The 22,426-nt window shown below is 37.5% G+C and overlaps 2 protein-coding genes across 3 annotated transcripts in view; one reads left to right on the forward strand and one right to left on the reverse strand.

Annotated features, from left to right (window-relative positions):
• fras1 (Fraser extracellular matrix complex subunit 1) overlaps window positions 1-22,426 on the reverse strand; it is a 292,855-nt gene that overhangs the window by 101,820 nt on the left and 168,609 nt on the right. For both annotated transcript variants that reach the window (XM_028033228.1, XM_028033229.1), the window contains exons 20-21: window positions 21,082-21,237; window positions 17,262-17,408 (exon numbers count right to left, since the gene is read on the reverse strand). In XM_028033228.1, coding sequence (XP_027889029.1) covers window positions 17,262-17,408; window positions 21,082-21,237 — 303 coding nt within the window. The remainder of the gene's footprint in view (window positions 1-17,261; window positions 17,409-21,081; window positions 21,238-22,426) is intronic.
• Window positions 5,285-6,730, forward strand: LOC114154281 (uncharacterized). The gene is made up of 2 exons (XM_028033234.1): window positions 5,285-5,463; window positions 5,550-6,730. Exon 2 carries the CDS (start codon window positions 5,570-5,572, stop codon window positions 6,431-6,433), a length of 864 nt encoding a protein of 287 aa, XP_027889035.1. The 5' UTR covers window positions 5,285-5,463; window positions 5,550-5,569; the 3' UTR covers window positions 6,434-6,730.

Raw genomic sequence — 22,426 nt, forward strand, 5'->3', positions numbered from 1 at the left:
AGCTAGTTTTACTGTTGTATGCGCCCTAAAATGACTGCTGTTCGTACTTACCATCCAGAAACCACTTGTTGCATTCTTATTGGTTGTGCAGGAGGCTCTACTTCTGCTTTTCAAAGATGTACGATTGTACAATCGTACATCTGCTTGCAGCCATTTTCACATGCGAGTCTAAACGAGTTGTTGGGGGGAGAGAGAGGGGGGGGGGGGGGGCATTGCCAGCAGCAACTTATTTGGATTCAAAGCGACAAAGGCCCTAAAACAACTCACTAAGAACCTTATTATCTAAGAACAATTTTGTGCAAAAAATATAATAAACAGTGTTTCGTACAGCCCATAGACCTATCCTAACCTTTTCAATGAAACATAATAGTTTTCTTTTAAGTTATTTAAAAGGCAAAATTATGTACTGTAAAGTAAGTTTTCCCAAGATTAAATCTGAATAATCTTTCCTATAGTTAGAATTTTTGTTTAACCAAAAAGTAAACAATCGTCTTTAACACTATCCATAACATACTATTGTGGAATGAAAAGAAAGAACTCATTTATAAGGAAAACAGCAATGTTGACACTCAGTGAGGCAAATGTTCTAAAAATATGTCTACGGTCAGATTCTTTTCTTGTATGTTCCATAAACATGAGAACAGAATACCAAGGCCTGTCACGATAACAAATTTTGCTGAACGATTAATTGTTTAAAAAAGTTTTGCGATAAACGATAATATTGTTTGAAGACCTTTTTACACTGATGTAATGGAAATGACGTAATAATGCATGCGATTTCCTGCCAAAGATAGATACTTTATTTTCAAAAGAACACTAAACACTGGAACTGATAAACAAAATAAACAAAACAACCAAAAACAAAAATAAAATGGATTCTCAGTCTCCATTAACAAAAAATTTACTTGAAAAAAAACTAAACAACATAAAGCCAAAGTGGAAATAAATACTGCATTCAACCAAAAGAGTGCAGATTATGAAGTCTGTATATTTTGTTGCCCTTCAGTAATAATTAGATTTAAATAGAGAAAATGGGCACATCGATTACCTGATGCAATAATTCACACTACAGATTTTTTGCCTCTATTTTTCCCCTTAAGACAATATTAGAACGCCGGCCGTTCTAAGATTGTCGCTTACGATTTCGTAACCGATCATCCTGTAGTGTGTGGTGTGTTACGGTAGATCAGGGGCTCAATACGTCGATCACGGGAAGGTTTTCAGATCTATATAGATCTACATATAGATCTATATACATATACATATATGTGATACTTTTCTATTCAATTTTTATTTGTTTAAGATCTGAGTTTAATCAATCCCAATATTAGTTGCTCAACAAATTACATCATTATTGATAATTTCAGAACAAGGTAATATAAAATATTGTGAAGAAAACTCGAGCTCATCCCACTTCCCCATGCTGGAGATTTAAGTTTAACAGTAATAATAAATAAAGTTATCTTTAAAATGAGTCACTCAAGTGACACCAGTAGACTTAAACATCAATAAAATAAATCTGGTTGAGTTGTGTGTGTTGTTTTTGTCTCCTGCAAACTTTCCTTTAATTCTACGTCTTTTTTCTATCTAATCATAAGAAATCATATTCAGTCAGAGAGATTCATGAAACAGGAAGAGCAGGTTTCCTGGAAAAAGAGGAAGTAAGTTTCCAGCCTGCAGATTTATAAAAATAGTTGAGACTATTCCTTATTTTAAAGCATGAAAGTTTTAAAGAATGAAAGTCTAAACATTTTGAGTAATTGGATAAGATTCAAAGTAAAATACTTATATTAATATTGGTTTACTTATAACACTTACACTTACATTTGTGGGAATACTTACAAGTAAAACAAGTAACTCTAACTTTGGTATCAAATAATTAGAATAATAGATTATTCTTGGTTTCTTTTCAGAAAACATATGTAATAACTCACATTAAGATTATAATAAGAATAATTAATAAGTTATGGTTATAAAATTATAAATGAAAGCTAAATCAGAGAAGCTAAAGAAGTTATAAATGTGATTTTGACATTGAGCTTGAAATGGTATAAAAAGGTGTAACTGCAATTAAACATCACTGATATGTTGGAGGTAGATGGTAGGTGAAAGGTGAAAGGTTAAGGGAAAAAGGGGAACTAACAGGAGAGCAGAGATGATCAGCGCCTTATTTGGAAACAGATTGTTGAACAATTTAAATGTTTCAAAGAAAAGGTTGTGCAGGCAACGGTCATAGGAGGTTGAGCAACCCTGAGACATTAGCACAGACATCAAGACATAATGTCTGTAAAACAGTGATGGATATGAGATTATCTGTCTAAGCAGACAGCCAATTAAACAAGCACAGCAACAGTGCTAGCCAATGCAAACGCACCAAAAGGGTGGATAAACCCTATAAAAGGTGGGTGCAAAAGAGGAATCTTTGGTAGGATCCTCCAGGCAGCTTCGAGACAAGATCGAGACAGACAAAGAACTCTGCAGCTGAAGAAGAGCCGGGGCCACAGAGCCGAAGACTGTCCTGTGCATGGGGACCAATCCGTTAGCCCCGCAACATGTGGCTTCAAATCGCACTTCTCTCATCGGCTGGGTTCAGACCCCAAAGACAAAGATGAAGATAAAGGCAAAGACAAAGAAGAACTGGTGCCTTAGTTAACAATTTCAGAACAAGGTAGTATAAAATATATAAAATTTGATCATTAACATAGAGTTAACAGAGATTAGAGAAATTTTTGTTTTGCAAATGTTTATAAAATCTGAACAATTTCCTGCCAGAACCAAATTAATAATGGATAAAGACAATTTATATGGCAGCAGGTACAGAAAACCAAGGTAGAGATCTAATGTTATTCAATTCATGTTAAATAAATTTTAAAAAAAACTTATTAAATATTTGGTCATTATTTCAGTTTGAATCAGGCAGAACTTATCTGACCGTTCCCATAGCAACGATCAGAAGCAGGACCCTCCCCAGAACCACAGTGACCTCACTGATGAGGTCACAGACGACATCATGAACATCACAACAGATCAAAGACGTTCTGAGGCTTTAACTGCTTGAATCTCAACACAACAGTTAGAATCCAAACGCTTCAGTGAGATTCAGATTTTGTGTCTAGTAAGGATTTTTGTGCTTCTAAGATGCCATACCCTTTAATTTTGCCACTTGGTTTTGGACTAGGATATCTGGTGACGACAGGGATGAGGAAAGTTTTCGACCATTTCTTTCCTGGAAACGACTCGGACGCAAGTACCTCCCAGGATATTGAGAGAGATCTGTTTTGGGACGGGCTTCCAACGGTTCCCAAAGATAAAACTGACCCGGCTGGGGAAGTTTCTTCTCTCGAAAGTCCGAGTCGTTTCTCAACCTCCCAGCATGTTGACAGAGATTTGTTTTGGGACGGGCTTCCAACGGTTCCCAGAAATAAAACTGACCTGGCTGGGGAAGTTTCTTCTCTCGAAAGTCAGAGTCGTTTCTCAAGCTCCCCGGATGTTGACAGAGATTTGTTTTGGGACGGGCTTCCAACGGTTCCCAGAGTTCAAGCTGACCCGGCTGGGGAAGTATCTTCTGGGGCAGATCTCAAAGCCCAGGCTTTGAGATCCACTATTTCATCTCCGGCGTGTCCAGAGAAAACATCGAGAAATGGCGCATCCTCCAGGGTCTCTGAATGTAAAAGTTCCTCAGACGGAGCGTCAGACTTAACACACAGGAAGCAGCAGACGAGCAGCAGAAAGACCGTTAACAAAGACAAAACTGCCCCAGACCAAGTACGTAATTCTGACAATGAGGAAAAACGTTGGGACCAGATTGTGAACTGTTCCCAAAAGAAAAACTGCCCCGAATTGGATAGCTCACTGTTAGAAAGAGAGGAAAAACTTTGGGACCAGATTTTACTGAGTTCCCAAAAGAAAAACTACCCCGAATGGGGTAATTCAACCTCAGAAGAAGAGGAAAAACTTTGGGACAGGATTTTAATGATTTAACAAAAGAAAAACTGATCTAGATTATGAGGTTTTCTATGATGAACAAAATGATTATCCTCAGATTCCAGCTGCCATAAAGACGACCTCTGTAGAGGACAACCTCTGTAGAAGTTCCCCAACAGGTTCAGAAATCGTTCTCAGTTTTTAAAGCTTTCTGAACCTGTTCTCAAGAAAATGTGTACAAAAGCGGGATTCATAATGAGAAGCAAACACATGAAGAGAAACGCCACACTCCACAGAAAATCCCACCTAATGGTTTCTCCTGCCACTAATCTCCAAAACAACAAAGCTGTTTTTTAGAGGAGGAAGAAACATTGAATTTTGTGAATAAACTATCAAAAGTTAACATCCTGTTTGCAGGTTTCTCTCCGGGCGCTCCGGCTTCCTGCCACAATCTAAAGTCATCACTGTTTGGTTAATTAGTTTCTAAATTCTCCTTTGGTGTGAATAAAACATCAGTGCTGCACAGTGGCTCAGTGGGTAACACTGCTGCCTTGCAGTAAGAAAGTCCTGGGTTTGAATCCCAGCCTGGTTCTGTCTGCATGGGGTTTTCTGGTTCTCCATGTCCATATGTGGGTTCTCTCCGGGCGCTCCGGCTTCCCCCCACAGTCCAAAAAGATTTAGTGTGATTTATAACGGATGTTAATAATAAAAATAATTATTATTGTTATTAATATTACCATTATATATATATATTATTATATATATATAAATAAATAGATATATCTATCCATCTATCAATCAAAAGATATATCTATATACAGAATATATATATATATCTATATGTATATAAATATAGATATATAGACCTACATATCTATATATATAGATAGATCAATCTATATCTATATATCGATATAGAGAGATAAATAGATAGATAAATAGATCTATAGATAGATCGATAAATAGATCTATCTATAGATCTATTTATCGATCTATCTACATATGTGATACTTTTCTATTCATTTATTATTTGTCTAAGATCTGAATTTAATCAATACTAATATTAGTTGTGCAACAAATTACATCATTACTGATATTAACAATTACAGAACAAGGTAGTATAAAATATATAAAATTTTATCATTAACATAGAGTTAACAGAGATTAGAGAAAATTGTGTTTTGCAAATGTTTATAAAATCTGAACAATTTCCTGCCAGAACCAAATTAATAATGGATAAAGACAATTTATATGGCAGCAGGTACAGAAAACCAAGGTAGAGATCTAATGTTATTCAATTCATGTTAAATAAATTAAAAAAAAAACGTATTAAATATTTGGTCATTATTTCAGTTTGAATCAGGCAGAACTTATCTGACCGTTCCCATAGCAACGATCAGAAGCAGGACCCTCCCCAGAGCCACAGTGACCTCACTGATGAGGTCACAGACGACATCATGAACATCACAACAGATCAAAGAAGTTCTGAGGCTTTAACTGCTTGAATCTCAACACAACAGTTAGAATCCAAACGCTTCAGTGAGATTCAGATTTTGTGTCTAGTAAGGATTTTTGTGCTTCCAAGATGCCATACCCTTTAATTTTGCCACTTGGTTTTGGACTAGGATATCTGGTGACGACAGGGATGAGGAAAGTTTTCGACCATTTCTTTCCTGGAAACGACTCGGACGCAAGTACCTCCCAGGATATTGAGAGAGATCTGTTTTGGGACGGGCTTCCAACGGTTCCCAAAGATAAAACTGACCCGGCTGGGGAAGTTTCTTCTCTCGAAAGTCCGAGTCGTTTCTCAACCTCCCAGCATGTTGACAGAGATTTGTTTTGGGACGGGCTTCCAACGGTTCCCAGAAATAAAACTGACCCGGCTGGGGAAGTTTCTTCTCTCGAAAGTCAGAGTCGTTTCTCAAGCTCCCCGGATGTTGACAGAGATTTGTTTTGGGACGGGCTTCCAACGGTTCCCAGAGTTCAAGCTGACCCGGCTGGGGAAGTATCTTCTGGGGCAGATCTCAAAGCCCAGGCTTTGAGATCCACTATTTCATCTCCGGCGTGTCCAGAGAAAACATCGAGAAATGGCGCATCCTCCAGGGTCTCTGAATGTAAAAGTTCCTCAGACGGAGCGTCAGACTTAACACACAGGAAGCAGCAGACGAGCAGCAGAAAGACCGTTAACAAAGACAAAACTGCCCCAGACCAAGTACGTAATTCTGACAATGAGGAAAAACGTTGGGACCAGATTGTGAACTGTTCCCAAAAGAAAAACTGCCCCGAATTGGATAGCTCACTGTTAGAAAGAGAGGAAAAACTTTGGGACCAGATTTTACTGAGTTCCCAAAAGAAAAACTACCCCGAATGGGGTAATTCAACCTCAGAAGAAGAGGAAAGACTTTGGGACCAGATTTTACTGAGTTCCCAAAAGAAAAACTACCCCGAACGGGGTAATTCAACCTCAGAAGAAGAGGAAAAACTTTGGGACAGGATTTTAATGATTTAACAAAAGAAAAACTGATCTAGATTATGAGGTTTTCTATGATGAACAAAATGATTATCCTCAGATTCCAGCTGCCATAAAGACGACCTCTGTAGAGGACAACCTCTGTAGAAGTTCCCCAACAGGTTCAGAAATCGTTCTCAGTTTTTAAAGCTTTCTGAACCTGTTCTCAAGAAAATGTGTACAAAAGCGGGATTCATAATGAGAAGCAAACACATGAAGAGAAACGCCACACTCCACAGAAAATCCCACCTAATGGTTTCTCCTGCCACTAATCTCCAAAACAACAAAGCTGTTTTTTAGAGGAGGAAGAAACATTGAATTTTGTGAATAAACTATCAAAAGTTAACATCCTGTTTGCAGGTTTCTCTCCGGGCGCTCCGGCTTCCTGCCACAATCTAAAGTCATCACTGTTTGGTTAATTAGTTTCTAAATTCTCCTTTGGTGTGAATAAAACATCAGTGCTGCACAGTGGCTCAGTGGGTAACACTGCTGCCTTGCAGTAAGAAAGTCCTGGGTTTGAATCCCAGCCTGGTTCTGTCTGCATGGGGTTTTCTGGTTCTCCATGTCCATATGTGGGTTCTCTCCGGGCGCTCCGGCTTCCCCCCACAGTCCAAAAAGATTTAGTGTGATTTATAACGGATGTTAATAAAAAAAATAATTATTATTGTTATTAATATTACCATTATATATATATATTATTATATATATATAAATAAATAGATATATCTATCCATCTATCAATCAAAAGATATATCTACATACAGAATATATATATATATCTATATGTATATAAATATAGATATATAGACCTACATATCTATATATATAGATAGATCAATCTATATCTATATATCGATATAGAGAGATAAATAGATAGATAAATAGATCTATCTATAGATCTATTTATCGATCTATCTACATATGTGATACTTTTCTATTCATTTATTATTTGTCTAAGATCTGAATTTAATCAATACTAATATTAGTTGTGCAACAAATTACATCATTACTGATATTAACAATTACAGAACAAGGTAGTATAAAATATATAAAATTTTATCATTAACATAGAGTTAACAGAGATTAGAGAAAATTGTGTTTTGCAAATGTTTATAAAATCTGAACAATTTCCTGCCAGAACCAAATTAATAATGGATAAAGACAATTTATATGGCAGCAGGTACAGAAAACCAAGGTAGAGATCTAATGTTATTCAATTCATGTTAAATAAATTTAAAAAAAAACTTATTAAATATTTGGTCATTATTTCAGTTTGAATCAGGCAGAACTTATCTGACCGTTCCCATAGCAACGATCAGAAGCAGGACCCTCCCCAGAGCCACAGTGACCTCACTGATGAGGTCACAGACGACATCATGAACATCACAACAGATCAAAGAAGTTCTGAGGCTTTAACTGCTTGAATCTCAACACAACAGTTAGAATCCAAACGCTTCAGTGAGATTCAGATTTTGTGTCTAGTAAGGATTTTTGTGCTTCCAAGATGCCATACCCTTTAATTTTGCCACTTGGTTTTGGACTAGGATATCTGGTGACGACAGGGATGAGGAAAGTTTTCGACCATTTCTTTCCTGGAAACGACTCGGACGCAAGTACCTCCCAGGATATTGAGAGAGATCTGTTTTGGGACGGGCTTCCAACGGTTCCCAAAGATAAAACTGACCCGGCTGGGGAAGTTTCTTCTCTCGAAAGTCCGAGTCGTTTCTCAACCTCCCAGCATGTTGACAGAGATTTGTTTTGGGACGGGCTTCCAACGGTTCCCAGAAATAAAACTGACCCGGCTGGGGAAGTTTCTTCTCTCGAAAGTCAGAGTCGTTTCTCAAGCTCCCCGGATGTTGACAGAGATTTGTTTTGGGACGGGCTTCCAACGGTTCCCAGAGTTCAAGCTGACCCGGCTGGGGAAGTATCTTCTGGGGCAGATCTCAAAGCCCAGGCTTTGAGATCCACTATTTCATCTCCGGCGTGTCCAGAGAAAACATCGAGAAATGGCGCATCCTCCAGGGTCTCTGAATGTAAAAGTTCCTCAGACGGAGCGTCAGACTTAACACACAGGAAGCAGCAGACGAGCAGCAGAAAGACCGTTAACAAAGACAAAACTGCCCCAGACCAAGTACGTAATTCTGACAATGAGGAAAAACGTTGGGACCAGATTGTGAACTGTTCCCAAAAGAAAAACTGCCCCGAATTGGATAGCTCACTGTTAGAAAGAGAGGAAAAACTTTGGGACCAGATTTTACAGAGTTCCCAAAAGAAAAACTACCCCGAACGGGGTAATTCAACCTCAGAAGAAGAGGAAAAACTTTGGGACAGGATTTTACTGAGTTCCCAAAAGAAAAACTACCCCGAATTGGGTAATTCAACCTCAGAAGAAGAGGAAAAACTTTGGGACCGGATTTTAATGATTTAACAAAAGAAAAACTGATCTAGATTATGAGGTTTTCTATGATGAACAAAATGATTATCCTCAGATTCCAGCTGCCATAAAGACGACCTCTGTAGAGGACAACCTCTGTAGAAGTTCCCCAACAGGTTCAGAAATCGTTCTCAGTTTTTAAAGCTTTCTGAACCTGTTCTCAAGAAAATGTGTACAAAAGCGGGATTCATAATGAGAAGCAAACACATGAAGAGAAACGCCACACTCCACAGAAAATCCCACCTAATGGTTTCTCCTGCCACTAATCTCCAAAACAACAAAGCTGTTTTTTAGAGGAGGAAGAAACATTGAATTTTGTGAATAAACTATCAAAAGTTAACATCCTGTTTGCAGGTTTCTCTCCGGGCGCTCCGGCTTCCTGCCACAATCTAAAGTCATCACTGTTTGGTTAATTAGTTTCTAAATTCTCCTTTGGTGTGAATAAAACATCAGTGCTGCACAGTGGCTCAGTGGGTAACACTGCTGCCTTGCAGTAAGAAAGTCCTGGGTTTGAATCCCAGCCTGGTTCTGTCTGCATGGGGTTTTCTGGTTCTCCATGTCCATATGTGGGTTCTCTCCGGGCGCTCCGGCTTCCCCCCACAGTCCAAAAAGATTTAGTGTGATTTATAACGGATGTTAACAATAAAAATAATTATTATTGTTATTAATATTACCATTATTATATATATTATTATATATATATAAATAAATAGATATATCTATCCATCTATCAATCAAAAGATATATCTATATACAGAATATATATATATATCTATATGTATATAAATATAGATATATAGACCTACATATCTATATATATAGATAGATCAATCTATATCTATATATCGATATAGAGAGATAAATAGATAGATAAATAGATCTCTCTATAGATCTATTTATCGATCTATCTACATATGTGATACTTTTCTATTCATTTATTATTTGTCTAAGATCTGAATTTAATCAATACTAATATTAGTTGTGCAACAAATTACATCATTACTGATATTGACAATTACAGAACAAGGTAGTATAAAATATATAAAATTTTATCATTAACATAGAGTTAACAAAGATTAGAGAAAATTGTGTTTTGCAAATGTTTATAAAATCTGAACAATTTCCTGCCAGAACCAAATTAATAATGGATAAAGACAATTTATATGGCAACAGGTACAGAAAACCAAGGTAGAGATCTAATGTTATTCAATTCATGTTAAATAAATTTAAAAAAAAACTTATTAAATATTTGGTCATTATTTCAGTTTGAATCAGGCAGAACTTATCTGACCGTTCCCATAGCAACGATCAGAAGCAGGACCCTCCCCAGAGCCACAGTGACCTCACTGATGAGGTCACAGACGACATCATGAACATCACAACAGATCAAAGAAGTTCTGAGGCTTTAACTGCTTGAATCTCAACACAACAGTTAGAATCCAAACGCTTCAGTGAGATTCAGATTTTGTGTCTAGTAAGGATTTTTGTGCTTCCAAGATGCCATACCCTTTAATTTTGCCACTTGGTTTTGGACTAGGATATCTGGTGACAACAGGGATGAGGAAAGTTTTCGACCATTTCTTTCCTGGAAACGACTCGGACGCAAGTACCTCCCAGGATATTGAGAGAGATCTGTTTTGGGACGGGCTTCCAACGGTTCCCAAAGATAAAACTGACCCGGCTGGGGAAGTTTCTTCTCTCGAAAGTCCGAGTCGTTTCTCAACCTCCCAGCATGTTGACAGAGATTTGTTTTGGGACGGGCTTCCAACGGTTCCCAGAAATAAAACTGACCTGGCTGGGGAAGTTTCTTCTCTCGAAAGTCAGAGTCGTTTCTCAAGCTCCCCGGATGTTGACAGAGATTTGTTTTGGGACGGGCTTCCAACGGTTCCCAGAGTTCAAGCTGACCCGGCTGGGGAAGTATCTTCTGGGGCAGATCTCAAAGCCCAGGCTTTGAGATCCACTATTTCATCTCCGGCGTGTCCAGAGAAAACATCGAGAAATGGCGCATCCTCCAGGGTCTCTGAATGTAAAAGTTCCTCAGACTTAACACACAGGAAGCAGCAGACGAGCAGCAGAAAGACCGTTAACAAAGACAAAACTGCCCCAGACCAAGTACGTAATTCTGACAATGAGGAAAAACGTTGGGACCAGATTGTGAACTGTTCCCAAAAGAAAAACTGCCCCGAATTGGATAGCTCACTGTTAGAAAGAGAGGAAAAACTTTGGGACCAGATTTTACTGAGTTCCCAAAAGAAAAACTACCCCGAATGGGGTAATTCAACCTCAGAAGAAGAGGAAAGACTTTGGGACCAGATTTTACAGAGTTCCCAAAAGAAAAACTACCCCGAACGGGGTAATTCAACCTCAGAAGAAGAGGAAAAACTTTGGGACAGGATTTTAATGATTTAACAAAAGAAAAACTGATCTAGATTATGAGGTTTTCTATGATGAACAAAATGATTATCCTCAGATTCCAGCTGCCATAAAGACGACCTCTGTAGAGGACAACCTCTGTAAAAGTTTCCCCAACAGGTTCAGAAATCGTTCTCAGTTTTTAAAGCTTTCTGAACCTGTTCTCAAGAAAATGTGTACAAAAGCGGGATTCATAATGAGAAGCAAACACATGAAGAGAAACGCCACACTCCACAGAAAATCCCACCTAATGGTTTCTCCTGCCACTAATCTCCAAAACAACAAAGCTGTTTTTTAGAGGAGGAAGAAACATTGAATTTTGTGAATAAACTATCAAAAGTTAACATCCTGTTTGCAGGTTTCTCTCCGGGCGCTCCGGCTTCCTGCCACAATCTAAAGTCATCACTGTTTGGTTAATTAGTTTCTAAATTCTCCCTTGGTGTGAATAAAACATCAATGCTGCACAGTGGATCAGTGGGTAACACTGCTGCCTTGCAGTAAGAAAGTCCTGGGTTTGAATCCCAGCCTGGTTCTGTCTGCATGGGGTTTTCTGGTTCTCCATGTCCATATGTGGGTTCTCTCCGGGCGCTCCGGCTTCCCCCCACAGTCCAAAAAGATTTAGTGTGATTTATAACGGATGTTAACAATAAAAATAATTATTATTGTTATTAATATTACCATTATTATATATATTATTATATATATATAAATAAATAGATATATCTATCCATCTATCAATCAAAAGATATATCTATATACAGAATATATATATATATCTATATGTATATAAATATAGATATATAGACCTACATATCTATATATATAGATAGATCAATCTATATCTATATATCGATATAGAGAGATAAATAGATAGATAAATAGATCTCTCTATAGATCTATTTATCGATCTATCTACATATGTGATACTTTTCTATTCATTTATTATTTGTCTAAGATCTGAATTTAATCAATACTAATATTAGTTGTGCAACAAATTACATCATTACTGATATTGACAATTACAGAACAAGGTAGTATAAAATATATAAAATTTTATCATTAACATAGAGTTAACAGAGATTAGAGAAAATTGTGTTTTGCAAATGTTTATAAAATCTGAACAATTTCCTGCCAGAACCAAATTAATAATGGATAAAGACAATTTATATGGCGGCAGGTACAGAAAACCAAGGTAGAGATCTAATGTTATTCAATTCATGTTAAATAAATTTAAAAAAAAACTTATTAAATATTTGGTCATTATTTCAGTTTGAATCAGGCAGAACTTATCTGACCGTTCCCATAGCAACGATCAGAAGCAGGACCCTCCCCAGAACCACAGTGACCTCACTGATGAGGTCACAGACGACATCATGAACATCACAACAGATCAAAGACGTTCTGAGGCTTTAACTGCTTGAATCTCAACACAACAGTTAGAATCCAAACGCTTCAGTGAGATTCAGATTTTGTGTCTAGTAAGGATTTTTGTGCTTCCAAGATGCCATACCCTTTAATTTTGCCACTTGGTTTTGGACTAGGATATCTGGTGACGACAGGGATGAGGAAAGTTTTCGACCATTTCTTTCCTGGAAACGACTCGGACGCAAGTACCTCCCAGGATATTGAGAGAGATCTGTTTTGGGACGGGCTTCCAACGGTTCCCAAAGATAAAACTGACCCGGCTGGGGAAGTTTCTTCTCTCGAAAGTCCGAGTCGTTTCTCAACCTCCCAGCATGTTGACAGAGATTTGTTTTGGGACGGGCTTCCAACGGTTCCCAGAAATAAAACTGACCTGGCTGGGGAAGTTTCTTCTCTCGAAAGTCAGAGTCGTTTCTCAAGCTCCCCGGATGTTGACAGAGATTTGTTTTGGGACGGGCTTCCAACGGTTCCCAGAGTTCAAGCTGACCCGGCTGGGGAAGTATCTTCTGGGGCAGATCTCAAAGCCCAGGCTTTGAGATCCACTATTTCATCTCCGGCGTGTCCAGAGAAAACATCGAGAAATGGCGCATCCTCCAGGGTCTCTGAATGTAAAAGTTCCTCAGACTTAACACACAGGAAGCAGCAGACGAGCAGCAGAAAGACCGTTAACAAAGACAAAACTGCCCCAGACCAAGTACGTAATTCTGACAATGAGGAAAAACGTTGGGACCAGATTGTGAACTGTTCCCAAAAGAAAAACTGCCCCGAATTGGATAGCTCACTGTTAGAAAGAGAGGAAAAACTTTGGGACCAGATTTTACTGAGTTCCCAAAAGAAAAACTACCCCGAATGGGGTAATTCAACCTCAGAAGAAGAGGAAAGACTTTGGGACCAGATTTTACAGAGTTCCCAAAAGAAAAACTACCCCGAACGGGGTAATTCAACCTCAGAAGAAGAGGAAAAACTTTGGGACAGGATTTTAATGATTTAACAAAAGAAAAACTGATCTAGATTATGAGGTTTTCTATGATGAACAAAATGATTATCCTCAGATTCCAGCTGCCATAAAGACGACCTCTGTAGAGGACAACCTCTGTAAAAGTTTCCCCAACAGGTTCAGAAATCGTTCTCAGTTTTTAAAGCTTTCTGAACCTGTTCTCAAGAAAATGTGTACAAAAGCGGGATTCATAATGAGAAGCAAACACATGAAGAGAAACGCCACACTCCACAGAAAATCCCACCTAATGGTTTCTCCTGCCACTAATCTCCAAAACAACAAAGCTGTTTTTTAGAGGAGGAAGAAACATTGAATTTTGTGAATAAACTATCAAAAGTTAACATCCTGTTTGCAGGTTTCTCTCCGGGCGCTCCGGCTTCCTGCCACAATCTAAAGTCATCACTGTTTGGTTAATTAGTTTCTAAATTCTCCCTTGGTGTGAATAAAACATCAATGCTGCACAGTGGATCAGTGGGTAACACTGCTGCCTTGCAGTAAGAAAGTCCTGGGTTTGAATCCCAGCCTGGTTCTGTCTGCATGGGGTTTTCTGGTTCTCCATGTCCATATGTGGGTTCTCTCCGGGCGCTCCGGCTTCCCCCCACAGTCCAAAAAGATTTAGTGTGATTTATAACGGATGTTAACAATAAAAATAATTATTATTGTTATTAATATTACCATTATTATATATATTATTATATATATATAAATAAATAGATATATCTATCCATCTATCAATCAAAAGATATATCTATATACAGAATATATATATATATCTATATGTATATAAATATAGATATATAGACCTACATATCTATATATATAGATAGATCAATCTATATCTATATATCGATATAGAGAGATAAATAGATAGATAAATAGATCTCTCTATAGATCTATTTATCGATCTATCTACATATGTGATACTTTTCTATTCATTTATTATTTGTCTAAGATCTGAATTTAATCAATACTAATATTAGTTGTGCAACAAATTACATCATTACTGATATTGACAATTACAGAACAAGGTAGTATAAAATATATAAAATTTTATCATTAACATAGAGTTAACAGAGATTAGAGAAAATTGTGTTTTGCAAATGTTTATAAAATCTGAACAATTTCCTGCCAGAACCAAATTAATAATGGATAAAGACAATTTATATGGCGGCAGGTACAGAAAACCAAGGTAGAGATCTAATGTTATTCAATTCATGTTAAATAAATTTAAAAAAAAACTTATTAAATATTTGGTCATTATTTCAGTTTGAATCAGGCAGAACTTATCTGACCGTTCCCATAGCAACGATCAGAAGCAGGACCCTCCCCAGAACCACAGTGACCTCACTGATGAGGTCACAGACGACATCATGAACATCACAACAGATCAAAGACGTTCTGAGGCTTTAACTGCTTGAATCTCAACACAACAGTTAGTATCCAAACGCTTCAGTGAGATTCAGATTTTGTGTCTAGTAAGGATTTTTGTGCTTCCAAGATGCCATACCCTTTAATTTTGCCACTTGGTTTTGGACTAGGATATCTGGTGACGACAGGGATGAGGAAAGTTTTCGACCATTTCTTTCCTGGAAACGACTCGGACGCAAGTACCTCCCAGGATATTGAGAGAGATCTGTTTTGGGACGGGCTTCCAACGGTTCCCAAAGATAAAACTGACCCGGCTGGGGAAGTTTCTTCTCTCGAAAGTCCGAGTCGTTTCTCAACCTCCCAGCATGTTGACAGAGATTTGTTTTGGGACGGGCTTCCAACGGTTCCCAGAAATAAAACTGACCTGGCTGGGGAAGTTTCTTCTCTCGAAAGTCAGAGTCGTTTCTCAAGCTCCCCGGATGTTGACAGAGATTTGTTTTGGGACGGGCTTCCAACGGTTCCCAGAGTTCAAGCTGACCCGGCTGGGGAAGTATCTTCTGGGGCAGATCTCAAAGCCCAGGCTTTGAGATCCACTATTTCATCTCCGGCGTGTCCAGAGAAAACATCGAGAAATGGCGCATCCTCCAGGGTCTCTGAATGTAAAAGTTCCTCAGACGGAGCGTCAGACTTAACACACAGGAAGCAGCAGACGAGCAGCAGAAAGACCGTTAACAAAGACAAAACTGCCCCAGACCAAGTACGTAATTCTGACAATGAGGAAAAACGTTGGGACCAGATTGTGAACTGTTCCCAAAAGAAAAACTACCCTGAATTGGATAGCTCACTGTTAGAAAGAGAGGAAAAACTTTGGGACCAGATTTTACTGAGTTCCCAAAAGAAAAACTACCCCGAATGGGGTAATTCAACCTCAGAAGAAGAGGAAAGACTTTGGGACCAGATTTTACAGAGTTCCCAAAAGAAAAACTACCCCGAATGGGGTAATTCAACCTCAGAAGAAGAGGGAAAACTTTGGGACAGGATTTTAATGATTTAACAAAAGAAAAACTGATCTAGATTATGAGGTTTTCTATGATGAACAAAATGATTATCCTCAGATTCCAGCTGCCATAAAGACGACCTCTGTAGAGGACAACCTCTGTAGAAGTTCCCCAACAGGTTCAGAAATCGTTCTCAGTTTTTAAAGCTTTCTGAACCTGTTCTCAAGAAAATGTGTACAAAAGCGGGATTCATAATGAGAAGCAAACACATGAAGAGAAACGCCACACTCCACAGAAAATCCCACCTAATGGTTTCTCCTGCCACTAATCTCCAAAACAACAAAGCTGTTTTTTAGAGGAGGAAGAAACATTGAATTTTGTGAATAAACTATCAAAAGTTAACATCCTGTTTGCAGGTTTCTCTCCGGGCGCTCTGGCTTCCTGCCACAACCTAAAAAGATTTAATGCGTTTATGATGGATGGATGTTAATAATAATAATAATTATTATTATTAATTATTATTATCATTACTATATATAAATATATAGTAATGATATAGTAAGCTGGAATCTGAGGATAATCTTTTATCTATCCATCTAGCAATCATAAGATATATCTATATATCTATCTACACATACTGTACATAGATATATGTATATTTATATCTATATATCTATATCTACAGTATATACATATATATATACATATATATACCAAACTAAATTTTAAGAAGTGCTTTATTGAAACAACCAAGACTTATCATTTTGATATTGATTTAAGTCTTATTTCTCCCACAGGTCCTCATTAAGTGTATTTCTGTGTAGAAAGCTGAAAACCCCATGAACAATAAATTCACTTCTACCTGCCTCCACCAAGTGTCTCTAAGTATGCAATGTTTTATTTTATATAAACTACATTTTCTCAGGAAAGTTAAACAAAAATATTCATAAAATCACTTAAAAGGTGAACTATTAAAATCTTGCTATGTTTTGAAAATTAAATTTAAGAACATGAGAGCTTTGCCTCAAACTGATACTAAATATTAACTTTATAAAGGCAAAATAAATTAAAAATGTATTTTTCCCCAAACAAGATTAAAAAGAAAAACATAAAAATTAATACAAAAATGGTGTAAAAGTATTTAATAAACAATAAACAGGTTTTCAGTGTGACCATATCAGCAGTTACGTTTCCTACCTTGACAGAGCCGATGACCGTTGTCATAGTAACCAATGGGGCACCTGGCAGCGCAGAGGCCAGAGGGCAACAGGACGCTTTTGGCGGGACAGGAAGTACAGGACAGAGGCCCCGCCCCACTGCAGGACTCGCATGAAGGATGGCATTCTGGGGGAAAAAAAGTGAATAAATTAGATTAAAATTACAGAAAACAACTAGGATAAAATTAAGGAAAGTAGAGCAAAAAGCATAAATGTGAACTTTATTACCTAAATATGTTACATATGAATAAAATCTAGCTCAGAACTGAGTAAAAGTTCAAAAAGTAAAACTTTTGTTTTCTAAATATGAGTTCAGAAGTCCATCACTAACTGTATAAAACTTTCAGAAAGCTGGAAAATTTCTGATCAAAAACACTTTACAAGATTATAAGGAGAAGAAGAAGAAGATGTCTTTTTGGAAAGTGAATATAAGAAACGCTCAGGGATTTCGCTAACTTTTCGTCAAATCTTAGCTTAAAAAGCCTTTTAAGACAGAACTTACAGAAATACATTATAGTTTGATAAATAGAGAGAAAGATAGAGTATATAAAAAAATTAAAGGTGTAGACAAACAAAAACAAATTAAAACATAGACAAAGGGAGACAGAAAGCTGGATAGACATTTAAAAAATAGACATAGAAATGAAGACATATTTATATCACTTGGACAAACATCTGAGAGTTGCCATTTTTTCAGAATTTGGAAACAGTCCAGGTCAAATACGATAACAGCTACACACTTTGCTTTAATCACAACTAACCACAACTCTTCCAGCATTGGTTAAAATACTTCAGTAATAGTTAAAGGTGACCTATTATGCTTTTTTAGGGCGTCTTGTCACTTTAAATCTAAATAAGCTGCTGCTGGCCATGCCTCCCAACTCAACATTTAAATTGACATGTGAAAATGACTGCAAACAGATGCGAAATTATGAAAAGCAGAAGTAGAGCCTCCTGCACAACCAACATGAATGCAGCAAGTGGTTTCTGAATGGTAAGCCAACAACAAAACACTTGTCATTTCCAGCAGCCATTTTGCAGCGCGTAGACCGGTAATACCAGCTGCCCTAATGTGCTGGAGCTGTGGTTCTGCTGGGGTTGCCAGGTAACAAGGCATTGCCTGCTGATTTGTGACGTTACATTCCAAAGGTTTTTGCCAAAAAAACGACTTGTGGTGATTTTTAGATTTCTAGAAGCCGTAGGAAACCAAATCGAAGTACGAAAATGTGCAAAATGTGAATGTTGCATAGTAGGTCTCCTTTAAATATATTCAATGGTTGCTACATTGATTGCAGCAAACAACTGTTCTGCAGAGTGATTGCTTTTAATAAAAGAAAGCAAAAAAAACAACTTGTTGAAGTGTTTTTGCCCAGCGCCCATCCAACACCAAATCCCCTACGGGTGAACATCGAGGCTGGTTTAAATCTTTGCACTAAAAGACGGATCTCCACTCCAAGCTGCTGAATTATTACATTCCTATTAGAATAAATTTGTAAACGCACGCTCTTGAGTTTAAAAATACATATTTATAATAATCAGTAATCACGATCAAGTGTATAATCATTGAAAGAGCCCTTCCACTCCTCGTGCCCTCCTTCCATCTATGAGCACAGGGAGAAAAAAACCTCAAGAAAATTCAGGAAATCAGCTTTAATTCAGAAGTCTGACGCAACACCAGCAGAAGAAAAGGCTGCAAAGGATAAAATATTGCCACAGATGCATTGAATCCCACGTCTGTTGCTCAGTGTCCCGTTTTATCTCTGCAGCGTTGCTTCTTTACAGTGTGTGTTGGTGTTCGGCTGCTTCGGGCTCAGCTAAATGAGCCTCCAGAGGTTTTGCGGCCTGAAGCCTCCTCCTCACATTTGCATTTAAATCTGCATGAAGACGCTGCAGCTCTGCGTGGCTGCGAGGCTTCTCGTCTTTTCTGCTGCTCACCTGCTGAATCGCAGGAGGAGCACAGAGGAAATGATGATGATAATGACCCTGGTCGATGAAGATGACAAAGCTAATGAGATTTAGGGCCGTAAGAGAAAGAAGGGGGATGATAGTGATGATGAGGCTAATGAGAATAAGGAGGAATTAGGATAACGATCAGTTGTACAAGTATAAGGAGGATGAGAACAGTGATGGTTATTATGAGGATGATGACAATAATAACAACGAGGAGAATGGAGCTGAAAGGCTGGAATGAAAAGACGATTAAGAACAAGGAACAATGCCGAAATAGAGAGGAAGACCGTTGGGAATAATGGGGAAACCAAAAGGTTACGATGAGGATGAAAGATTGGAGAAAACTATCAAGTCTAAATGGGAAAGTATATTCAGAAGGCAGGAGTTTAGGTTGTTTGGTGCTCCGGAGGATACAGGTGCATTAACACAATGCCAGGAAAGAAAAAGCTTCACAAATTATCTTTAATGGAGCAACTGTTGCTGCTCATCAATCTGGAAATAGTTTAACTAATTTCAGTTTGGGAATGGACGTCCCAGCATGACAAAGCTCCAACTCAGAGTCCCAGGTAACATTTTAAAAGTCAAAGTTCATGAAAAGTTAAAAATGGCAGCACAGTTTGCAAAGTTACTCTGCAAAAACACAAAATCTTACCAAGTTTTTATGGTCTTGCAAATATCTTAGTACATTTGAAATAAGACAAAATAACTTACAAGTAACTTTGCAGCAAGATATAAGAGTTTGTTTTAAATCAGTAATTCCTTAATATTGATTTTAAAAAGTACTTATTTCATTTGCAGATTATTAAACTTATAACAAAAATTGTTTCTGATATTATAAGTGAAATAATCTGCCAGTGGAACAAACATTTTTTCACAACTATTAAGGAATTATTGACTAAAAACAAACTCCTACTTCTTACTGAAAAGTTACTTATAAATTAGTTTTGTCTTATTAAGTGTACTATTCCACTATTTCACTATTCGGTCTAATAAAACTACTGTTAGACCAAATAGATTTACCTCTGTCCTCTACCTCTGTCAAACAAATAGGTTACGACAATTATAATCAAATAAAAACATGAGAACACAAAATCCCACGTTGTTGTGGGAATGAGATCAGCATCATCGAGTGTCACAATAATAAACATCAATGAGTCAAATGATTAAGACCCTGTACTAAACATACAAACCATCAATTTTCTGCAACATCTTCTACAAAAAGGAAAATTTAATTTCACTAGGGACTTTGAGTTTCACTCTAAAAAGTTCAAATCTGGGAACAAATTGTGGATTTCTAGTAATTTGTTGGTAAATTTAAGTTTTAACAGGAAAAATACAAAAAACTGCTCTTTTCTTTGGATTTTGACTCAGTGCAGCTTGCATGAAAATGCAGCACACCAAGAACATTTAAAGAATGAAAAGAATGACATAAATTAAATATTTCAGCTAAAATATATCAAGATCTATTGGATGGAAAAGCCAAGGAATAGACGTTGGCGTTTCTTTCTAAAGTTTCTTTGAGTCCTTTTCCTGGACATTTATTGTCACTTTTCTCACAAATATGTTGGAGAAAGGTTTGTGTTAAAAACCTTCGTGTGAGTATCAAAGAGGATTTCTTTTTAGCTTCATTAACATTCACCATTTCTTCTGCTTCTTGTCATCGGGTCGAGACAGAAACAAAGAGGGTCGAGAACCAACTTCCACCAACTCAGTCAGATCTCCAACCGGCCGCATGAATAAAACATGGAGGTTCTGATGAGATTTTAGCTCAGTTTTACATTCAAACGGCTGCTGTCACACCTCTGACCTTTCTACATTTGATAATGAGACAGGAGAGTGAGAGTCCTTACCGATGCAGGCTCCGTGCCACGCATAATGATCGGAGGGGCAGAAAGAGACGCAGTGATCGCCAAGCAGCCACGTCCTCGCCGCTTTGCACCACAGGCACACGCTGCCGACGCCGGTCTGGAGGTCCGCCGTGCAGCGCTGGCAGTCGGAGCTGCACTCTGTGGGGGGAAAACACAGGAAAGGACATTTTTATTTCCTACTGTCATCCTTTTTTGAGTTTTTAAAGTTATTTATTTACAGAATTTAATGGGAATAAAACTAACAATTACTGTATATTAGTATTATATTAGATTATTCTAACTATTAACCAAGTAATCAGATAAAAAAAAATCTGATTTTTTATTTAACCACTTAAGCCTCTTCTACAAAGTATTAGAAATACATTGAAAGATACAAATTATTAAATTCCTCTTTTAAATTAAATGCAATAACATAGCATTAATTCAGTGAAAGTTCAATCACTTGTAGGAAAGAATGCATCTACATCTAAAAAATATATTATAAATATATTAGGGCTGGACAATAAGTCAATAACAATACATGTCACGACAGACGCGAGATCAATAACAACAGAAAATATGTCTGACAGCATATTCAATAATTCCACTGAACCGCAAAGCATTCTGGGGGATGTAGGCAGGACAAGGATTTAGCCGCCAAACCTTTAAATACCAGCTAAGCTAGCTTGGTGGAATCAACTAACTCACTCGCTCTTTGGTTACCTAGCAACTCACTCCCTCTTTGGTTACCTAGCAACAACCTGTGGAGCAACTTCCACAGCAGCAGTTTCAGTTTCAGGGTTCAGCAATGTGCCTCATAACTGCTTAAAAACAAAATAAAAGGGGAAAATTAGAGAGAAAACTGGGGATAAAACAGGAAAGGTCACATCCCCAGTTTGACTATATTTCAGATATTTAAAAGTAAAACTAAACAAAAATTATCAATATCGACTGAAAAGAAGCACTCATATTGTTATACTGGATCCAGATTTGGTGTTAACTTGCAACATTTGTTCAAAACTATGTTCTGGAACCGGAGCGGACTCCAAACTTAATGGGAGGAAAAACCATAAGTGAGGTTTCTCCAGTTGATCCAGCTTCCTCCTGCAGTCCAAAAACATGACTGTTAATGAGGTTAATTGGCCTTTAAATCGTGCTGTTTCTGTGCAAAACTTTACTGATATTTCACTAAATTCAAAAAAACATAATTTTGTAATTGTGGTGTTTCCATTAGAAAAAAAACTAAATTAAAATCGCACGTGAATATGTTTGTTCACATGCTAAGTCATTAAAAATGACATTGCGCCATCATCCTTCTAACGCTTCCTGTTGTCTTCTTTGTCATTTC

Source organism: Xiphophorus couchianus, chromosome 12 (genome assembly GCF_001444195.1).
Source record: "Xiphophorus couchianus chromosome 12, X_couchianus-1.0, whole genome shotgun sequence".
In the NCBI taxonomy this organism is placed as follows: Eukaryota; Metazoa; Chordata; class Actinopteri; order Cyprinodontiformes; family Poeciliidae; genus Xiphophorus; species Xiphophorus couchianus.